Source organism: Typopeltis vanoorti, chromosome 18 (assembly GCF_054136105.1).
Source record: "Typopeltis vanoorti isolate ZY-2024b chromosome 18, IOZ_Tvanoo_1.0, whole genome shotgun sequence".
In the NCBI taxonomy this organism is placed as follows: Eukaryota; Metazoa; Arthropoda; class Arachnida; order Uropygi; family Thelyphonidae; genus Typopeltis; species Typopeltis vanoorti.
Window position 1 is genome coordinate 82624147 of NC_143566.1, and position 24286 is coordinate 82648432.

General features: G+C 37.1%; 1 protein-coding gene across 4 annotated transcripts in view; it reads left to right on the plus strand.

Annotated features, from left to right (window-relative positions):
* Positions 1 to 24071, plus strand: part of LOC150096861 (low-density lipoprotein receptor class A domain-containing protein 4-like) — a 213887-nt gene extending 189816 nt beyond the window's left edge. For all 4 annotated transcript variants that reach the window (XM_090408382.1, XM_090408383.1, XM_090408385.1 and 1 more), the window contains one exon: positions 21979 to 24071. In XM_090408382.1, the coding sequence (XP_090264508.1) occupies positions 21979 to 22635 (657 nt within the window). In that variant the 3' untranslated portion in view covers positions 22636 to 24071. The remainder of the gene's footprint in view (positions 1 to 21978) is intronic.
* Positions 24072 to 24286: the final 215 nt, after the last annotated feature.

The window sequence follows — 24286 nt, forward strand, 5'->3', positions numbered from 1 at the left end:
CATATCCAGTGTTTAAAAGTCTCTTCATTCTCAAATGATGAGGATAACTAGAAAAATTCAATACTACCAAAACACAGGCCTGTTTTGTGAATGTTCAAAATTATCCTTCTTCTATCCAGAAGAAGGCAATCTGCTCTCTTCAGTCACTTTCTCCTAATTCTCAGTTTCTTCACTGTCTTTTATACAGGTATTTGCATGGACACTGCAAACCATTATTCATCTACAACAGGGATCAGCAACCGGCGGCCCAAACGTGCATTTTTGGTGGCCCATAAAAGGTCGACCATACTTACATTCCACGTGGCCCGTATGTTGAATTATTTAAATAATACATTTTATAATATGAATAAACTAAAAATAATTTTATACCTATACTTGCCGTGCAACTTGGCGCGAGTCAACTGTGTGAGTCATCACGAGTAGGGATACCAAAGGCGAATTCATCTGACGACGACAAAGATTTTGGCACACTTTTCCAGTCGCGTTTCCTGGTCTGTATTTTAATATAATTCAATAACATTAACTATTATTTTCAGAGGATATATATTTGTTAAAAATAATTTCAAAAATGGGTTCAAGAAAACATAAAATTGCAGATGAAGGAAAAAGGTTTAATGATGAATGGAACAGCAAACACTTCTTTATTGAAAATTGGGATAAGCCCCTTTGTCTTATTTGTATAAAATTGTTGCTGTTATAAAAGAATATAATATCAGACATCATTACTAGAATGTCGTACTTTATCTTGTAATATCGTAATTTAAATATTTCTGTGTTTTTTAAGATTGATATAATAAGAATTGATAACTTACATATTTTTTTTCACTCACTATTTTCTCTTAATTAAACGCTTGCAACCCGATTATTAAAAATAAAAAGTTGAATGTGGCCTGTGAGTCTGAAAGGTTGCCGACCCCTGATCTACAACAACAACAGCTGCTGATCAACACAAATACACATTTCAGCTCCAGGCCTAGTTATACCAATTTGTCATCCTTTTCTTTCATTCTTCTTTGGAATAGCCTCCCCAATACCATTTTTCTCAATGAATGATCTCCGGTTCTAATAAATATATTAACGGATTCTGTCTTTCTCACTAATCACTTGTCCACAGACATACAACAGCACTACTGTGTTTTGGGACCTTTTGTTTGTGGGGGCTAACATTAAAACAAAAATAATAATAATAAATAAAAGTTTCCCTTGATGAGTCTAAGGACTTCATGGAGTAGCCTATAACAATATTAATTAAAAACAAGGTGATCTTTAATGTCCCCCCATCATTTTCAGAATTCCAAATGATCTGAAAGATCATTTCAAAATTGGTCCTGTGGAAAAGCACTTTTCTTCCCACCTTTAATTTCATTTTGATTTTCATTTTAATTTCATTTTCAATTGTAGTGCCTCTTTTGTAAATTCTTCACAGAAGTCATTTTGCAAATCTTTCCTATCTTTCATGAGGTCAGACCATGATTATGCAATACTCTTCAGTACTATATGAACTGTCCAGAATAAATAAAACAAGTAAAGTGAGAAACAAACTGGTAAAGGAAGGGATATCTGGAGTAACTTGTAGTGGATGCTAAGAACAATTCATAGTAAATTGTCACATGCTCTCAGTAAACAAAAATACTGCTGTGAATATATTTTCATATGAAATTATATCCTTGGAGCAGTAGGTTGCACATTATCTGGCTTGCAGGACAAACTGTCATCTCTGCAACATACTGATGATTAGTCAAAAGCTTCTAGATTTCATTTATTGCAGATATGAAGTTTGTCCCTAGGGGCCATATATTGCATGGTTATTGAGCAGCCAGATGCTATGCAATTATTATTATTATTATTATTTTGGTAACCTCCATGGAGTTAACAGATTCACTGTGGGATGCCCACTCAACCAGCAACATGTCTATCATAATGAGCCTTGAAGTTTACACTACATGCATTCACAATGCACTTTGTCAATGCATTTACTGTAACACTGATAAAAACAAGAATATAATTTTTTTTCTACTGTACTATACCAAATTATTTTATTTTATTTTTTTATATCGATCCTACCCATTGGCAGTGCATGAACTAAAGATTAAATAATCCAAAAACCAAATTAATGTTTAGAATTTTTTTCAAACTGTTTCTGGGCTACAGTAAACAGGACTATAGCCTCATGCCTGTAATGATGTTCATTGGAAGTATCGTTTATCTGCCCAAAGACATTCATGTCAATGGGGGTATCGATGTTTATGAATTCTTTAGGTAGCAGATAAACCTGTCAGTTGGAGAGTAGTTAAGCTTTCCACTGGGTCAACCAGGATTGCAATATATTCTGCTTGGATGGGCAAGTTAGATTATGCCAAGTAACAAGCCATGTGTTTTGTAGCCAGTATAAATTGAAGGAATATGATGCTCCCAAGTCAGTGAAACTGTATCTGGGTGCAATGGCTTCAAGAAGGTAACTGAAGGAGTTTGAAAGACGCATTGTGATAGGATGTCATATTGCAGGACAAACACATAATTTTATTTTATTTTTTGTTTATTTTATTATATGTTTGGCAAATTGTTGACAAATTGGGCCATCCCATGTCAATAATCAGTGATACCATACTGAAATGAAGGTGCAGGGAGTCAATTGCAAGTGCTATCTGCAGTGGATGACCCACCACACTCACCAAACATGACTGTAGGGTGCTAACGAAGGATAATATGTAAAAACTGCCATTCATCGGCCAACACATTGCATGTACAGTTCTGGGTCAACTGGAACATGAATCTGTACAAAAAACGTTCAGAATTGAGATCACAACATGGGTATCCATGGTAGGACTGCAATTTGCAAGCCCTACATTACTCAAACGAACATGTCATCATCTTCAGTGGTGCAAAGAGTGTGTACAGTGGGACATGGAAAGCTGCGTTATGTTAATCACTCTACATTCTCTACTGAGCAGATAGATAGGTGTGGATGCAGCAGATGCCCGGTGAATGTCTCTTACCAGAGTGCATAATCCAAAGTATTAAATTTGGAAGTGGTAGTGTGATGGTATGGTCCTGTTTTTTCCTCAAACCTGTTTGTGGTGCTACAAACACTGATGTCAGGTATTTGAACATCCTGGACAATGCAGTGCTTCCTACTTTGTGGTGTTTCTATGGAACCGACTATTGTATCTTTCAGCAAGACAATGCATCATGTCATACAGCTGCTGCTATAACTGTTTTTTGTGGACACGAACATCATCACACTTACAGAGTCCTGATTTCAACCCTATTGAATCTGAGGAATGAACTGGAGCTTTGCATGAGATCAAAGGAAGTCTGCCCCACAACAGTCCAGGAACTCATTATATATATACCTACAGGACGAATGGTCCAAATTTGTCATTGATCACTATGATACAGTTGTGGAAAGTATACCCCATAGAATTGCTGCAGTCATCACAGAGAAAGGAGGTCCCACATCTTATTAAGGTGCGTGCCATGGCTGCTTGTTCCTCATACTATGGTGTTCATTGACTTCTTCCCAAGTAGTGTATTTTCAGAATATATTGCAAGTAAAAGTAAAAATAGGAAATAAAACTTATGATACTTGGATTATTTTCTGAATGGATAAAAATGCAAAATTGAATCCCTTAACTTTAATAAATCAGTTTGAAAGAATGCTATATTTTCGTGTTTTTTTTTTTTTTAAGGTTGGATATGGCAATTTGAAAAGCAATACTATTTTTTCTTAATGAAATGCATTAAAAAAAGAAAAATATTGCTTGAATAACCCTTGGAGGATAATTGTGGTTTCAACAGAAATCAGGATTACAATGCATTATTTAGGACAGTGATGAAACTACTTTCACCATCATTGGGCTTAAATTGGTAACAAGAGATACCGTATATGTTGGCATATAAGACGACTCTCAAATACTACAGCAAAACCCTCGAAATCATGGGTCATCTTATATGGCGAGTATAAAAAGGGAAGCTTAATTTCCTGGATGAACATTTAGGTAGTTACAATACATGGTTATATAAGAAAATAGGCAGTGTTTATAAACAAATCAGATTAATTTTTTTTTCTTCCTCCATTCTATTACCATCTTTTATTGGTTTGCTTTGCCATTTCAATTACCCTTATTTTAAATTGAGCTTCATACTTTCTTCGTTTTGTTGCTGGTTCCAATTTAGTTCAAGGCTGGTTCATGAAAATTATTCTTTCTTTTTTTGCTATATGATAAATGGACCTATACATTGGCAAAATTTTTATTTCTGTGGAATTCAGTATATATACAGGATCTCTATTGAATCTGATATAATTTCAAATTTTAACATGTACATCTACAGCAAAAAAGAATGAGTGTGAAACATCATCATCATGCGTATCAAGGATTTAGGCCTAGAATGCCCTTAGAAGTCATCGTTGAATCGTTTAAGAGGGTCCTGGTTTTCTTTTTCCTAATGGCTTGTACTTTAAGGCTTGTTTTGGTAATCTTTCTGTTTTCATTCTTTGAACATGTTCCATCCATTTATGTTTATATTTTTTAATTTTTTCTATTACTGGTTCTTGGTTTAATTCTTTCATAATTTCTTCATTTCTTTTGTGATCAAATGGGGTATACTTTGCAATTTTTCTCATAAACTTCATTTCTGCTATTGTTAGTCTTTGTTTGTCTTTTTGTTTTATTGTCCAGATTCCGCTTCCATACATTAAGACTGGTAGGGCTAATGTATTGTATACTTTTAGTCTGGTTTGTTTTTGAACTAGGTTTGGTTTAAATATAGAGTTAATTACACCTGTTATTTTTAAATATTTTGCAATTTTTATGTTTATATCTTTTTCAATTTCATATGTGATCATACATCTTAGGTAGTTAAATGAATTCACCTGTTCTAAGATCTTGTCCTTTAAAGGCCATATTTTTTTATTTTTCTATTGATATTATCATACCATAATCTTTGGATATCTCATTTAGATCTAAAATAGCTTTCTGTAAGTTATCTTCAGAATTTGTAATTATTATTTGGTCGTCAGCAAAGAGGAGAGTGTTTAAGTTTACTGTGAAACATACCTTCATGAATTCAGATGGCAGAAAAGTATCAGATGCACTAGAAATAGCTGGGTAATTAAGTGTTTGATTTAGTAGCGTACACTTTCCAGACAGATTCATTAGTTCACTGGAAGCTAAAGGGGAAAATTGATGTAAGAATTACAGGTAGATGAGTTAGAGATGTTAATTCAAACCACAACAGTGGAACCCAATAGGATATTGGCATGGGCAAGATTTAAGAGCAGACTTTGCTTTAGCAATCTGTTCAGGTTCAATAAGTGACAGCAAACCCCATTCACAATTTTGCTGATGATAGTACTTCACTCACTCATCAGACAACCATGTAGTGCTCAAAACATCTCAAGCTTCAAGATAATCTACGATGTGTCCTAACATTGATTTCTGCACCATCCTGCAATGGAGAAAACTACCACCTGGTCACCTTCAAAGCTTCCAAAATATAGTTTTGTCTTTTTCTAGCAAAAAAGACCTTAAGCCTTCCTCTTCCTTACCATTGACAATACTCAACAGTAAAGATCAGATCTCTCTTCTTGGACTGACTATTACTCAGCCTTTCCTAGCATAATCATCTCTCTTCTACAGCATCTTCAAAAAAACTTCTTTCAAACATCTTCCAGTTGAAAAGTAACATTTTCCAAAAAAGTAAGATATTACTTTTCAATTGTCCTGTAGGTTTAGCTAAATAACTGGACATGAACAACAGCTGCTTACTCACTGAACTTTCATTCTATCTACCTCAGTTCTGTGAAACAACTGATTACTTTGCCTTTGATCCTAGTCCACACATGGCATTTATCTGTTGTAGACCTTACAGCCTCTAATGTACAGGAATGATATAAAAAAAAAAACTGGACAAGGTAAATGGATATACTATGTTATTTCTGTATCTTGCAAGGCATTTGCCATGATTCCACATTGTTATACAACTCAAAGGAATAGTTATACAAAATAAACTTTGTGACATGGATAGGATAGTGCTAACTGACAGATATCAGAAAGTAATGTATAGAAGAGCTATTTAAGAGAATGAAGGTGACCAGGTGCTACAGGATTCTGTACTAGGCCATTGGTAACACCCAAGACCCTCCCCAGTATTAGGATCTTGGGTGTGATATTATTATTAAAACCTTCATGGAGTCAAAAGACTCAATACTGTTACAAAGCTCATCAAACCATACCTTAAATATCTGCATTCACTACAACATTAGGGAAATGCATTCCACTCACCAATCACTCTCTATGCAAAGTTACCAGTTAAATCCCAATATCATTAACATACAAATTAAATAACAATAGTTCCAAAAAAGACCTCCATGGCACACCACTAGCGACTTTCTTCTTTTGAGATAGTGCTCCCCCCCCCCCCCCCCCTTAGTGACCAACATATGGTGCAGCAATCTATCAAAAGCCTTTGTAAAATCTAAAGTATATCACCGTATATGCATTTCTCTGGTCCCATACATTCGTCACCTTGTTATAGTACACACGCAAGTTGGTAAAACACAACCTCCCTTTAACAAACCCATGGTGATAATAAGAATACCACTGTTATCGACGAGTTTTGTATCCTATCTTTCACCAACCTCTCCAATACCTTAACTACAACTCCATATATAAAGATCAGCCTATAATTTGTTTGCCTTATCACCACCTTTGTGAAGTGGAACAATTTTGCCTTCCTTCACTCCTTTGGGACTTGTGCTATTGCAAAAACTCTTGTTAAACAGGTAGGCCAATAGGCCAAAAACTGATGCTAGCACCTTGCAACATTCCCTTAAGACACATAATATGCCAACAAAAGTTAACATAAAATTCAGAGAACATAAAATGTTCTCTGAATACCTCAACTGTGGTAGACATATTCAACTGTTTGTTGATGATGCTATGTTATGAAGAGTCATAAGGAATATACAAAATCCCTGCAGCAGATTTAAACAGACAAAATGACAGTGAATGTGAGTTCAGTGTTACCAAGCAGAGTACTATATTAATGGGAATTTATTGAAAGTGGTCAATGAGGCTAAAACTTTGGATTGTTGTGAACAGCAAGTTAAACTTTAAGAGTCACATTGCTATAGTGCAGTGGCTTTCAACTTTTTTTACTATGCAAGCTACTTTTCTATAAAAAGTTATTCGGTGATCTACTCTCTTATATAGATCATGTTCCCCCCAACCTGATATCTGATTAAGCACAAATAAACAACTAAAAATACACAACTAAAAACTTTATTTGTGTATTTAAAAATTTATTTATCACTTTTAATTATTTTAATACAAAAAAAAAAAAATTGGAATAAAATATTTATTTCTCTATTTTGGAAAACCAAAGTTAGAAAAAACAACATATTGATTACAAACTCACAAGTTACAGGAAATGCTGGTTGATTTAAAAAAAAAAAAGTTAATGTGAAATTTGGCATTATTTGGACCTCGCAATATTTTCATAGTCAAGTTGATATGAAGAAGTGGCCAATCGCAGACAATCATCCAAATGATCATTTGTAATTTGGTTTCTTAATTGATTTTTTTATGACAGTCATATTTGAAAAAGCCGATTCTGACAAGTATGTCGATCTGAAACACGACAGAATTTTTCACACAATATCAGTTAATACTGGGAATTTTTCATGTGCATACTTCCAAATGACTTCATTGTTTATTAATTTTAAATGTAAACTATTCTGAATGTTTATTATCTCAAGTTCTAATTCAGGAAGTTCTCTGTGATGTTCAAGTTTTCTTGAACATCACTTGAAATGGATTATTGATAAAAGATACAATCATTTCAGTTTTATTAAAATCTTTAAATCTTGAATTTATTTCTTCCTCAACTAATTCTATTTCACGAATAAATTCTTTTAAATCACAGAGAAGCATTTCTTGATTTTGTTCAAAAAATTTTAATAAATATGGGAGATGTCTAAATTCGTGGTCATTTATATTTTTCTTTCATAAAATTAAGTATTGTTGGAAAGTTTTTATTGAACCTAACATGTCAATTCAATTTTTATCTCTACCTTGTAACTCTAAATTTAAATTGCTTAATTTCGTACAGAAATCTACTAAAAATGATAAGTGTAACAACCATCTTTTATCACTCAATTGTGGATAAATATCTCCTTTTTCATCAAGAAAAATTTTTATATCGTTAATTAATACAAGAAATCTTTCTAAAAATTGACTTCTGCTGAACCAGTAAACATTATTGTACAACAGAAGTTCCCTATCATCATCTGCTTGTAATTTAAATAACCGTCGTTGCAGGGCTTTTCCTCGAACAGAATTTACAATTTTAAATATAATATCCAAAACATCTTTTGTGTTTAATCTTTTACTACACAGTACTTGTTGGTGAATAATACAGTGGTATGTTAAAAAATCTTGAAATTTGTCATCATTTTCACATAATGAAATGAAGCCTGATTTATTACCTATCATTGCAGGAGCACACATCAGTAGTAATAGACACAAGTTTTAAAAGCGGAAGTTTGTGTTGTTTCACAAATTCATCAAATGCCGAAAAAATCTCTTCTACCCTAGTCCTTCCCATTAATGGTATAATTTTCAAAAGTTCTTCTTTACTTGAATAATCTTGAAATACCATTAACTGAGCAAAATCAATGAAGTCGTTTGATTCATCAAATTGTAATGAAAACGTAACACACTGGTGAATGTCTGACATTAACCTGGCCTGGAAACTTTTCTCCAGCAATTGGAACTCTTCCTTTCGGCAATTTGAAACCTTGTCTGTGGCCTAGAAGTAGTCTCTCTCTCTAGCGACGTCTTGAACCGAGAAGCTCCTTTCTGGAAGCGGGAAACTCCTCTCTCAACCAACGTGGATCCAGGCAGTCTCTCTGACGGCGACCCTGGACCGAGCGGCCTCCTCTCTGACAGCAATTCTGGAACCGGGACCCCTTCTGCTTGCTTTAGTCCCTTTTTATTAGGCCTCCTCTGAGACCTCGCATGAAATTTGGCAACCCCCAAAGAATTGGTATGAGTCTTTCATCTTAAGTTTCAAGTTCGGCACGCCTTTTGTTCTCCTCCACTTTCTTTTGATTGCAAGTTGTCGGCCATCGGAAAGTGGTTTGAACTCTTTCTGACTGACTTCGGAGATGTTTACACTTAGAGCCTGCAAGCCTTTCTCATACATATAAGTTTCAATAACAATCTTTCTAATGCCGCTATGTACAGGTTCGGCGACAAAAACATTGCCTTTGTTTTTAACACTCTAACATATTCTTATTAAAGCAGCATATACAGTTAGCTTCAAAAGAGTTATTTACAAAAACATCTAATACAAACTATACCGAGACAAACAAAGTTTATTTTTTTACAATATTCACATGGCACTTAACCTAATAAAAAATCGATATAATGTGCTTTGGAATAAATAATATTTAAGCTACAATCGAGTTTTTACACTTTGCTTATAATCGTATTCACTCGGATCGCTGTTTGACTTCCACTGGTTCAAATTAATTCATTTACCCGGACTTATAAGAAAATTACTGATTTGACAATTTTAACGAAAAATAAATAAACAATAGCAATACACTTAAAAGTGAATTAAAAATAATACAAAATAATGATAAATAAAATATTATGTTTTCAGTTTTAATTAAATTTGTAAGTAAGGAGGAATACACAAGATATCGACCAAAAATCGCTCCGCGATCGACAGATTGAACACCCCTGCTATAGTGGTTACATCAACGCACTGGATAACAACAATATTAAAGAGAATCCTAACCCATAGGAATAAGGAAGTTATCTTGCATTTTACAAGATCACATCTGGATTACTGTGCATAGATATGGTCACCTAGGATACAAGAGAAAGATGAGGGAAACAGTTGAAGAGATTCAGTGCTGAGTAATCAAATGATGATTGTCCTATGGAATTATGCACAAACTAAAGAATAATTCCTTTAGTTTGTCTTCTCGAAGAAGACAAACTAAAGGAATCTAGTCTTAATATAAAAAATCCCTGTATGTTTCTATCTGATAGAAACATACAGGTGTATTTATAGGAATCTTATAGATATAAGTGAGATTTTCCAACTTATGGTAGGCAGGGAGAGGTGAGCTATTCCTCTGAGTTGACTAATGGTGTGGGGGTCAGGAGCATGCAAGGTCTAGATTCTTCTTGTGATATTTGGTGAATTTGTGGAATGGGCTAATAACATGTTAGATGTTGTGAGTGCCTATTTGCTTCATATATTCAAGAAAAGATATAAGTATTTAGGCAGGAATGACTAAAAAAGGGCCCTTCCTTGATGAGTCATCAGACTTCCTGAAGGAGCCATAATAATAGTATGCTATAAACAGTTCTGTTTCATGTTCAACTGTTGGAATAATGTATGATGTAATTGCACAAGAATGCTATTACAAAATTAACCATTTTTTTTTAAATGTCTTATGATCATTTTCTTACTATTATTACTCTCATGCCTCTATATAGTCAGGAAGACCATCTTGGCAATCTATCATCATCTACACAATGCACTTATCATTCATACATTAATGATAAAGTCCTACTCCTTACTCCCTTTCTTACATCTTGTTATGAATGGCCTTTAGCTCTTTCCTCTTTTCCCTGCCTCTACTGTATGAATAATCTCCTTTGTATTAATCTTTTACAAATTCCTCATCAACTTATCGTAATCATGTCATTCTCTTCCTATTAATCAGACTTTGCAGATTTTCAGTTTCTCTGAAACAGCCTTTCTCATGAAGTATTCCTCAACTACAAATTCCAGCTTATCAAGAGAAATGCCAATAGGTTCCATCTTTTTCAATTCTGTCCACATACTGTGCATGCGCATGGCACTGATGTACCATGCTTTTCATTTTTTCACATGTGGGACTGATATATCATCAAATTTTTGATATATACTCTCAAGTTGTGTATAAGATATGATAGTGCTACATGAAAAGTTTAATTATTATACATTATTACTGTACGCCCACAGATGCGAGATCCTTTGACACTTCTGCGCATGTTGAAAGGAGAATCCATTCCGATATTAGGGTAATCAACGTGTTTGTGGGATGAGTGTTTATTATTATACGTTGGAAAATTAGCTTTTCTTTTATGAAAATTCTAGTTCTTAAAGTGGTAACTATTTTGCTTGTACAACAGTTGGAAAATTTACATATATAGCATGTGATTTCGCTTGCTGGTGACCAATTCATTCATTCATCCTTTATTTCTTTCTCCCTTTGAATCAGCATGAATCGACTATTCTTGGCACATTGCCAGCCTTGGTTCTATGAAGCGTGGGCATACAATACTAACTTCCTATTGACAATTTTCCTTCCTATTAGTCTGTTATCTGTCAGGACTCCAATTATCAGACCTTATATTTCAATCCTTTAACTGCATCAATCTGCCTAGATCTGTCTTTCTCTGGGTCTTTTCCCTCCCAATTCTGGTAATGCTGAACACCTTACCTTTTTCATTCTGTTTAAGTGGCTATACTCTAAGATTAGTTTGGATCACATATTCATGCTAACAATTAAAGTTCCTTTTTAAATATATATATATATATATATATATATATATATATATATATATATATATATATATACAGGGTGTTCGGGATAAATTTGACAGTTTCGTAAGGAAAAAGAAAATCTTCTTTGTATCTATTAAATTTAATGAATTGACAAAAAAACATTACAGGCAGAGTTAATTACAATACTATCAACAAGATTTACTCAAAATAACCACCATTAGCATCGATCACAGCTTCAATTCTGCTTCGGAACCTCGAACAAGCTGATGCTACAGTCTCCCTGGGAAGGGCCGCAAAAACTGTTTTAATTTTATCCATTAACTGGGCTTTTGTATTACTGGAAGTGCGATTGGTGTCTTTTTCAACTGCGCCCCATACAAAATAATCCATGGGGTTAAGGTCTGGGGAGTTTGGAGGCCAAACATTTGGACTGGTGAAGTCGTAGAAATTTTCAGACAACCATTTTTGACTTTTCCCAGAGGTGTGGCAAGGGGCCGAATCCTGCTGCCATACATACGGCCTACCATTGGCTACCCTTGTTATCCAGGGCTTGACTACAGTTAGCAACTCCACGAACAAAGCCCGAATTCCAATGCCAGGGTTCTTCAACACCTGTTCCTGCAGATTTGCGAGGAATTCTGCTGTACGAACGCAATCAGATCGTCTGCTAGGGATCTTTCTTCTTGCTACATCCTCGTAGTCACCATTGCAAGTCTCTAGTTCATGCCTGATTGTTTTTACTGTATTCAGGGAGCATTGGGCAGCAGTCGTAATATCCTTATTTTGATGGCGGGCACGAATCATCATGATACAAGTTATTCTCTTCCATGATTCAGGTGGGTTCCAGCTATCCATCCTTTCTGACATCTTGTATATGAATGAAGAAGGGTCCAAACTTTTAAATGAAGAGAAGTGTGTGTTAATACATGTAACTTACGGAAAAATAATTAATTATAAATATGTCAAATTTATCCCGAACACCCTGTATATATACCTTCATTTTTAATATTATTCTGCCACTGACATCATCTGTTCACTCCCCTAATTTTTCAGCTCTCATATCTTGTCTCTAACTGCTTCATTTCTAACTCAGCTCTCAAATCCATAAGTTAAAACTGGTCTGAACACTGTTTTATACACAGCTATTTTAGTATTTTGACTAATTTCTCTCTTATTCTATATAAATTTATTCACTCCACTCCCTAACATATTAGCTTTTCTTATTCTGTTGTCTCTTTCAAGAAAAAGATTAATTTTATATATTATTATTATGTAACACCCCCAGGGAGTCCAAAGACTCGTCGAGGGAGGGCACCTACTTTTCAACTCTCTGTCTTCACCACTCAGTCCAACAACTACAATGCACCACAACTACCATAATCTAAACCAATCACAAACATCCATGTTCATGGTGGGATTCGAACCTGCAGCTTTTTGGCTGGTGAGCAGATATGCTGACCACTCAGCCAACCAGGCCGGCATATGTTTTATCCATATAATATGGATATCAATGGGATTACTATTAACCATATATACAGTGTGTGTATATATATATATATTGGCAATTTAATCTACACAAACTCTTAAAACTGTTCCTTTGAACTAATTGTGTAAGCTGTCAACTCGACTATGACTGAGACATGAGCTAGTAAGCACGCCTCAATCTTATGATTCATGTTTGAATATAGGTATCAGTCTTTCTCCCTGATGGCCATGCTACATTGTATGAAATATATCAGTTTTTGAATAAAATCTTATATTTTTCTACATGTGTAAGATGTAGAAGTATCTATAAATATGTCTAGAACACATGTTCCATTAAAACATTACTCCCTCGATCTCTCCTCATATTGCCACATACCAGACTCCACACTTACTTGGTCACTTTTTTGGATTCTTTCCAAAATCTTTATCTTGAAAACCAGGTTTTCTTCAAACCTGTGCATAACAATCCCTATGTAGCCTGATTAAGTGTACAGTAGAATTAACCTCTTTACTTTCACAAAAGTATGTGTTCTCTTCATGATTACCATAAATCCACTGTGCTGTTCTTGTGATGTGGTCCTAAATTTCAATTTCAATTTTTTTTTTTTGGTTTTCCCTACCATTGCCCCAGATTTTTTTATTCCTACAAGCCAAAGTAATAATATTATTATTATTATTCAGGCCTCCATGGAGTCAAAAGCCTCATCATGGGGGGGGGGGGGGTTCCTTCCTAAGAACATAAAGTCTGTCAAGACTCAGCGAGGGGGAGGTCCCCCCCCCCCAAGAAACACAAAGTCTATCATACCACTTCTTAAACTCATTGACTGTTCTCGCTCTCACCACTCCTCACCCTCTTGTTCACAGTTTCCTTTCGTAACTTCCAGGGATGGCTTCTTGTCATCACTCCTTCCCGCTGTTCAACCAAGCGAAAGAGCTCCCCAGTGTCAACCCGGTAACCACCTCTCAACAGTTTAAAAGTCTCAATCATATCACCTCTCCTTCTTCTATCCACCAAACTCTGCAGTCCATATTCCCTCAGCCGATCCTCATAACCAAAATTGTACAGTCCTGAAACCATCTTTGTGCCCTTTCCACAGTTAATTTATCCCCTTCAAATCCTGGGGACCAAATCTGAGAACAATAGTCTAAGTGTGGTCTGACCAGAGACTTATACAATGGAATGATAACCCTTTTATCTCTGCAGGTCAGTGTCCTTCTCATAATTGCAGCAATCCTCTGTGTTACTTTCACCACCTTTGCAATATGTCCCCTAAATTTCAGGTTTCTATCAATCATCAACCCCAGATCTCTTGTCTCCCCTACTTCCTCCAGTATAACTCCTCCCATCCCATCGATGTTTCCCAAACCTCAAGACCTTACATTTTGCTGCATTAAACTGACACCCCATTCATTTGCCCATCTATCTAGCTTATTCAAATCCTCTTGCAGGGCTACCACTCTGCACAATTACTAATAATCCTTCCCAACTTTGCATCATCTGCAAACAACTGAATATCCCCTTGCAATCCACTGGCAATGTCATTGATATAAAGGTTAAACAATATAGGTCCTAGTACTGAGCCCTGTGGGACCCCACTTGTAACCCTCTACTTCCTTGAAACTGCTCCACCATACATGACTCTCTGATACCTATCAGACAGCCAATCCTCAATCCAGTTGACCAATCTGACATCCAGACCCATGTGCTGCAACTTAAATATCAGCTTATCGTGTGGCACCCTGTCAAATGCCTTCGCTAAGTCTAAGAAAATTGCAGTATATGCCTTTCCCTCATCTAATGTTCTTGTAACTTTATTATAAAAGGCACACAGATAACATTACCCTCATCTGCCCAATGCTGTATATGGTCCCTCACTACTTTCTCCAAGATCTTAACAACTACTGATGACATACAAACTGGCTTATAATTAGACACTTCCAGTCTGTTACAACCCTTATGCAATGGCACTATCTTACCTTCCTTCCATTCCCGCAGCCAGACTTTCATTGAAAAGCCAGATTAAAGGCACTGTCAGTTCCCTAGCACATTCTCTCAAAACTCGTGTTGAAATACCATCCAGTCCTAAAGCTTTACTGACATCCAGAGTACTCAGTATCTGAAACACACTCTCCTCCTGTACCTCTAAACCTCGAACCTGCCCTATCTCTCTCTCTAGCATTAAAACTGACTCCTCTAGGATGAAATACTCCAATAAAGTGTTCATTGAACAATTCCACTATATCCTCTGCATCAGTCACTCTATTCCCATTTTTATCCCACAATATCATTCTTCCACAGTCATTCTTCTCCTCTTACCGGCCACATAGCTAAAAAATTCCCTAGGATTTTCTTTGGATCTTAGGGCCAATCTCCTCTCATATTCCAGTTTCGCTTTCCTTACCACACTAGTCACGCTTCTGGCCTGTGTCTTATATTCTTCATGCATTTTCTCTTCACCTGTCTCCTTATATCTCTTCCATAACCTCTTTTTCGCATGCAATTCCTGTTTAATATTGTTTGTCATCCACTTTACTCCAAATTGTGTCCTCCTCTTCACTCGTGGTATACAACTTACCATTGCTGCTAAAAATATTCTTTCATAATTTCCCACGCACTAATGATATCCCGGCCTTCCAATTCCTCCCTCCATGAAACGTCCCAAAGTCGACGTCTAAGACTATTATAATCACCTGCTTTATAATTCCACATAAGTTCCCATCTCTTTGATACTCCTGCATGTCTATTCATTTTCCAAGTCAAAACCATACATCACTCTCTCCAACTGGTGGGAGAGATGTCATCTCAGTTATTATCAACTCTTCTGATGATTTAACCAAATCCAAAACTCTTGAACCTCTTGTTCCCTCTGTTACATGTTGCCTAAGACATTTGTCCCTCATGAATTCTAGAAATTCCATTCCCCTATTGCTACATGCATCTTCCTCTCTCCAATTTATACTACTGTAGTTAAAATCTCCCATAACAATCACTCTTCTTGCACTTGCCAAACTTAACTGTCTAAACATCTCCTGGTCCCCATCCTCTGTGCTCCTGGGTCTGTAGCAACACCCACTAAATATCCTGTCTTGCCCACCTCTACCTCACACCATATGCTCTCAAAATCATTTGTCTCACTGCCTCCACTTCCAAAGCCTCCACTCTTAGAGGACATAGGTCGTTACTTATCATAAGCAGTACCCCACCACCACGCTTTCCCCTCCTATCTTGCCAAAAAATGCTGTACCCAGCGACTTCTATTCCTGTTATTATATCCTCTTCTGTCAACCACATCTCAGTGATCCCAATAATTTTTAGCCAGGCTGATGCTATCTGCGCCACCAATTCTTCTCCCTTATTCCGGATACTCCTGGCATTAGTATAAAGCATATAAATGCCATTGTTTCTATACCCAGCATTATCCCCTCTAGACTCCACTGGGCTCAATGTTACCTGATGTCGTCTCCCTTCTCCCAAGTATCCATTCCCACAAGAGGCCACCCCTGCTATCATCCTCCCTTTGACACACTGACTCGTTCAGAACAGCAATCTCTCCAGATGCCTACGTCCTTCCTCATTCAAATGTAAGTGGTCTCTCGCATACAATTCCTCTCTTTCCTCAAACGCACTCCAAGCATCCACATATACCAGTCCTCTCTTGTCACACATTCTAGCTATTATGTCATTCAATATTACTGTTCTTCTGCTCAGCTCGTCATTATCATGCCTAGGCAACACGCACACTATTTTTCCTCTCTGTCTTCTTCCGTACAGCCTCAAGCAAAAATCTCATATCTCTCGCTGCTCGACTTACATTACCACTGAAGTCATTTGTTCCTACCATCGCAATCATCTCATCCACCCTTTCACCTCTCTTAATTGCCATAGCCACCCTTTCTATTGTTCCTCCTGGCAAACACTCCTCACGCATCCTATCTTGAACACCACAGATCATTGAGTCGCCATACATTATACCTCTTACCATTCCCTCTCTCCTCTTCTTTCATTCCCATAGGTCTCTCTCATTCCCTCTCCTCTATTGCTATTCTCTCTTCTAGCATTCCCATACCTCTCTCTCCTACTACTGTTTCCATTCTCTCCTCTTCTAGCACTCCCATACATCTCTCTCATTCCCTCTCTCCTACTGTTTCCATTTTCTCCACTTCTAGCACTTCCATATCCCTCTCTCCTACTGTTTCCATTCTCTCGTCTTCTAGCATTCCCATACCTCTCTCTCATTCCATCTCTCCTCTTCTAGCACTTCCATCTCTCTCTCTCATTCCGTCTCTCCTAGTGTTTCCATCCTCTTGTCTGCTAGCACCCCATACCTCTCACTCATTCCCTCTCTTCTAGTGTTTCCTTTCTCTCCTCTTCTAACACTCCCAAAATTCTCTCTCTCCCCTACTCTGATTTGCCTTGCATTTATCTCTTCCATTCTCCTAATCTTATCTTTCATACTTCTGCTCTCATTCACAAGACATTCCACTTCCTCTTTCAGCTCATCTATCTCCCTCTGCAGGTCAGTTACTCTTAATCTAAATTCACTCTCCCAAACAAAACCATCTCCTAAACTTTCACAGTCACTCACACCTTCCACACTATCAACTATTATTTTCTCATTCATATATATATTTTTTTTTCATTCTCTCCTATCATACTACTCGTCTTCCTACATTCATTCCCCGTTCCTGGAGCAACAAGGTCGGATACCGATATTTCTAATGCACTTATTTCCTCTAACTGCATGGACTTGAAAGTATTGTTAAAGGTAGCGAAAGAAAAGAGTGACAGAGTTAGAATGGTGAGTCTGTTACCGCGGTATGACAGAGAGGAGTTTAGAAGGAGGGCCATAATCGCAAATGATATTATGCGCAGGTTATGCGGATGGTGTGGTGTGGAATTTGTGGACTTGTGGAATGAGTTTGATGGGCGAAAGGACTTATACAAGATGGATGGCCTGCATTTGAATGGACTTGGTGTGCGGAGACTGGAAAAAGTGTTGCTGAATGAAGTGAAAATGGATGTGCAGAACCAGTGAAACTAGAACTACCAAGGAGGGGGGGGGGAAGTGGATATCCAGACATCAGTGAGACAGTTGAGTGTAAAAATGTATATAATGTACCTGAGCCAGCAATAAGGACAAAAAATGGGAATGGGATATTTAGAATAACGCATCAAGATAGGGGTGGGACAAAGGGAACACTGCAATTCATGTATACTAATGCCAGGAGTATTAGGAACAAGAAGGAAGAATTTTTGGCCTTCCTGGCCACAGGTTATTGGCATTAGTGAAACATGGCTGACGGAAGATGATATAGTTAGTGGGATAGAATGTGTAGGTTATAGTATGTTTAGGAGGGACAGAGAGAATAAAATTGGGGGAGGGGTGTTATTGATGATAGCTGATGAACTGCAGCCAAGGAGAATTGAAGTATTGCAGGATAGTGAAAGGAGCTCATTTGAGGCTATTTGGTGTGAGATTGATACTGGCAGAATAAAATATACAGTTGGGTGCTGCTATAGACCAGGTGATGGAATAGATGGTGGAGATGGTATGCATAAACAAATTGATGAAATGAGTGGAAGGAGGGTAATTATTATGGGGGATTTCAACTATGGTAACATTGATTGGAAGGAGGAGAGGACACATGTGAGGAAGGAAATGGATTTTATTCAATTATTAAGGGATAACTATCTGAAACAGCATGTAATTGAAAATACTAGGGGTGTGAGAGAGTGCTTGACCTGGTAATAGTATCTGAGAATTTGACTGTAATGAATATGACCATGTTGCCACCTATTGGTGAGAGTGATCATAAGGTCTTGACCTGGGAGGTGGCTAAAGGTGTGAAATTTGTGATTAAGACAGGGTATATGTGGAATTACCGTGCTGGCAAGTATGACAAGCTTAGACGATTGCTTGGATCAGTGCCATGGCATGTACAACTGCAAGGGATGGACGTTGATAGAGCATGGGAAGTGATCAAAGAGCATTTACAGGAGGTTATGGCTGATTGTATACCTAAGGTCCGAATAGTGAAACAAGGAGGGGTTAAATGGATGAATAACACCATTAAGCTTGAGCTGCAAAAAAAGAAACAACTATGGAGGGAATTTAAAGAAAGGGGTGACCTGCAGGCACACGAACGGTATAAAGTACAGGCCAGAAGGGTAACGAGTGTGGTAAAAACAGCAAAAGCCGATTATGAAAGGAAACTAGCTATGCAAGCAAAAGAGAATCCCAAACAGTTCTTTCAATATGCTGCAAGCAAGAAAAAAACTGTACATGGCAAAATGATTTTAAGGAATGACGATGGTAAAGAGTTCACTGAACCAGTCGATATAGTGGAGTTACTGAGCGTGCACTTTGCAAAAGTATATCATCCAAGTGGTGACGTTAAAAAAATGAAGGAACCATTAGTTTATATGGGAATTGTGATGAATGAAGTGGAGGTGAATAGTCTATTACAGAACCTTAATGTGAATACATCTGTGGGATTGGATGGTATACCGGCACGGGTCTTGCATGAAGCGGCTAATGAATTATCAGTGCCCTTGACCATGTTGTTTAATCTGAGTCTCAGGTCTGGCTTAGTCCCGAAGGCGTGGAAAGAGGGGAAAATAGTTTCACTGCATAAAGGAGGAGGATCCAAGACTGTGGTTGCAAATTACCGACCGATCAGCATATCAGGAGTCGTTTTCAAGGTCTTGGAGAAAGTAGTCAAGGGAAAAATACAGGAATGGATTGATGAAAATGAGATACTGTACAGAGGACAGCATGGCTTTGTGAAGGGTAGATCATGCCTCAGTAACTTGCTCAAGTTTTATAACAAGGTGATGGCTGAACTGGATAAGGGAAATGGGTTTACAGTGATACTGCTGGACCTGGCAAAGGCGTTTGACAGGATACCACATGGAATTCTAATCTGTAAACTACAACATATGGGAATGGATATAGGGTTGGTGAGATGGATAGCTGGGTGGTTGATGGAGAGATATCAAAGAGTAGTTTATTCAGGAGTAGAGTCCAAAAAACGGCCTGTGACTAGTGGTGTGTCACAGGGTTCTGTTCTTGGACCACTGCTGTTTAATCTGTTCATTAACGATATAGGGAAGGGTCTAAGTGGGACAGTTCATTTGTTCGCTGATGATGCAAAGTTGGGTAGGGCGATAGTGAATGCAGAAGATGTCAAAGTCTTGCAAGATGACTTAGATAGATTGGAGTTCTGGACTAAGGAGAATGGATGTCAATTTAATGTGACAAAATGTAAGGTTATGCATTTCGGAGTGAAAAGATTAGCAGCAGTATACCACATTGGTGGAACTGTACTCCAAGAGATTGATGAGGCCAGGGACTTGGGAGTGTTGATGGATAGGGAGATGAAGTTTAGGGGCACATTGCAAAAGTAGCTAAATCAGCTCATCAACTCACTTGGTTGTTGAAAAATACCTTGACGAGCAGAGAAAAACAAGTTATTGTACCTCTGTACCGAGCCCTGATAAGACCTCATCTCGACTACTGTGCCCAGATTTGGTCACCTCGGTTCCTTCTTGATGGGGAGGAGGTTGAGAGGATCCAGAGGCGAGTGACTAAGATGATAGCAGGTCTATGGAATGAACCATATGAGAACAGGTTGAAGATTGTGGGTTGCAGAAACTAGTTGATAGGCGGAGGAGACATGATTGAGACATTCAAATTGCTAAAAGGATTCTATAGGATTAATTCAGATGATATTTTTGAGATCAGGACTGGTGGTGGGAGAACTAGGGGACACCCATGGAAGCTGGGCAAGAGCGTGGTTAGCAGGGGTGTTAGAGCTGGGTTCTTTACTTTTAGAGTGGTAAATGAGTGGAATAAGCTGCCAGAGTCTGTTGTAGGTGCTATGACAGTGAGCGAGTTCAAGGCAAGGTATGATAGATACTGTGAGAATGTTGAACAGCTGTGTGAACATGATGTTTAGGGCCTCCCTCGATGAGTCTAAGGACTCCTGGAGTAGCCCGTGGTAATAATAATAATAATAGTAATAATAATAATTTTGCACACATATGCTCTCTGCTCTCTTTCACAAGCCACAAAGTCCCTTATGATATTGCTTATAATAGAGTCCTTAAATGGCGGAGGACTTGGCGATACGCCACTTGCGACTTATTGAATCCGCCATCATTCCTTTCTGCCGAGTAGCGTAATCTTTAATAATTATTCAATTAATAAATTCCGTTAAATAAATAAGAAAAAAAAGTACAAACAATTACAAGCAAAACAAAACATTTAAGTACACTAAATATAATTAAATAAAATGAAATATAACTAAATACAGTAATGAAAATTTAGCTTCGTTTTGTCTTCCACCGTTATGCCAACACTTAATTGTAACACTTATCCCCACTATTTCTATGTATTAGCAGATGACTCCAAGCTGGGCAAGCATAACTAATGCTGTACCTATACAAATACTGACAACAAATATTTACTAAGTAAATACTCTGTAAATAATATAAAGGAGTGAATGTTAGGTGTTTGCATTAAGAGATAAATGCATCTAACTCCTTATCCACAAATCTGTCATTCTGATTTCTTGACAATGGTATCATTATGTTTTCCATCTTTTTATAACATTGTTAATGGTTAATTTACAAAAGCATAACCATTTTGTAGTAATACACATCTAGCACTACCGTGCAACAGAAATGACAGCTAAACAGTCAATAATCATGTTTGAAAGGTTCATCAGCTGAGTTTACTAACGTTTACCAATATCTGTGCTGATCTCAGGCATACTGCTGTACCTCTTATACTCTGCATATAATGGGTATTCTAACCAAACTGTATCCTTTTTAAAAGCATAGTGTAAGTTGACATCATTTATTTGACTGACATGAGATTTTGTAATTTTACAGATGTGTTTTATTTCCTTTTGCAGGTGTTGTATTCATCTACCACAGTTCAGGAGCAGCAACGGAGAGAAGCTCTTGCTCATCATGACCATCAAGTTAGAATGCAATCAGTTCAGATGGACTTGGCACTTAATTTGCCTCCTTCTATAGCATTACCTGATGGGGAGGAGCAGCCATATAGTAGTGCAAAGAGCCTCAAGTTACGTGATCCAGATCAAGAAAGCGAGATCTATCGAGGATGCATTAGGCCACCACCTAATCGGACTATTACTACAGGGGACAAACTACCACCCTTTAGATCAAATTCTGTTGGCCTTCTTCACAAGTTCAATACACCACCTTGTCTTGTAAGGACCGTAGATAATACTCCCCTAGTCATGCGATCCCACAGCATGAGTTCTAGTTCGTCTCAGGCCAGCAGGCTTAGTTATCCCCATTCACAGTTTTCTCCGATGCCACCCCCAAATTCAGCTCCTCAACTGCAACTACAGCCATCTGTAGTAGGTCGCAACAACACAGGTACCAGCAGCATCAATAGCAATGGTTCCAGTAGGACCTATGGTTGTGCAAGGGCATCAAGCAATGAGTTCAACCATATGGAGCCTCCTCCACCATATAGTGAAGTAGTCAGTAATTGGAACTTTAGTGGTATTATTAATAGACAACCAAACAATGGAGTTTGACCATAATTTGGCTAAGTACATTAGTCTTTCATTTATCCATAAGTTGTGTGATAGCCTTGTCACTTCCATAAGTAGGGATACGAGTTGCCGCTTGTGACAATGCTGCAGACATGTGCTGCCTCTCTCTCAAGATGCAAGCAAGCCTACAGAGTTCAACTGCTGTGGAAGCTATTTCTGGCAATTAAAGGGGGGAGGGTATGAGGGAGGGAGGGATAGTGTGCACATGTTTGTATCTCTGTGTCAGTAATCTTTTTGTATGTCTTTAAAAAAAAAAAAGAAAAAAAAAACAGTGATGTATGTTGCCCATGTTCAGTGCCTCAAATTTTATTGTGAATATTTTGTTTATATGTTATTTGTTTTCTAAGAGTAAGTTCCATCGGCATCTTGTAAGAAATATTTTTTCTGTATTGGATATCATAAAGATCTTTGAACTAAGAAGACAAAACTATATGCTAACATCTATTTATCCCTAGGCATCCCATACATTCCCCTCCCTCCAATGTCCCAGCACAGATCTCTTTACTATTTCTCCTCACTGCCCTGGTAATTTTACTCTGTTCTGTTTCAATAATGGAATATTGATATCACTGTGATAGGATGGTACTGAAGGATTTGGTAAAAAAAAAATAAATAAATAAATAATAAAAAAAAAAGGGTAGTTGGAAATGTATACATAAATTGTGTGTGTGTGTGTGTGCATATATATATATATATATATTCACTTACACACATACCATTGATTTAAAAAATGTCCAATGTTTGTGTGTATATGACGAAATGAGTAAAAAGTGATGTGTTCCCCTGTTAAACACAGAAATGGTGCTATACCCACCCACAGGCATATACACACTGATATGCGATTTGAGTTATCTTTAAAAATCTATTATGACTGAGATGAGGACCTCTGAAATGAGTGAATACACACCTTTGTAGGACAAAATGCTGTCTAATAATTTATCAGGAAAGTTTTAAAGGATAAAAAATTTGCAGTAACATTAGAAAGCTATGAATTATTGATTGCAGCATAGAATATTTATAGGTAAAAAAAACTTGTACAGTTTTTCTGCTGAAGTACATCCCCAGTCTTCACAGACTACTGTTATCTCAAGAAAAAAGGAGAACATGATTAATGCAAATTTCTATGTTTTATATTCTATTAAAATATTTTGCATTATATGCTCAGCATGTATGTTAGAGAATATCTGAGCATTTTTATACACACCAGTTTAATTTAAAAATGCCCAAATAACCATAACTATGGAGAGGCACTGCAGTAAGTATGCAAATTTAGACTCGAAAAAAAAAAAAAAAAATAAAATAAAAATTATATTAATATAATTAACGGCTATTTTAGCCTGTTTTTGTATAGGAGTGTCCCTTATATTTAATACATTGGCTAACATAACTCAAAAGGGGTATGTATATATTTTAGGGCATTACGGGCGAGTGTGGAAGGCAATTATGGCAGAATAAAAAATGTGGAAAAATTATGTACATACCTTGATTTTGGTTTAAAGATGCCTTCTAAATCCAAGCTCTTGTTGAAAGGGGGGGGGGGGAAGAGAGGGAAAGAACATGGGGTTGTACTTGAGACACGGGAAATAAGTTTGGGAACCCGGGTTACTATTAATAATATATATATAAATATATA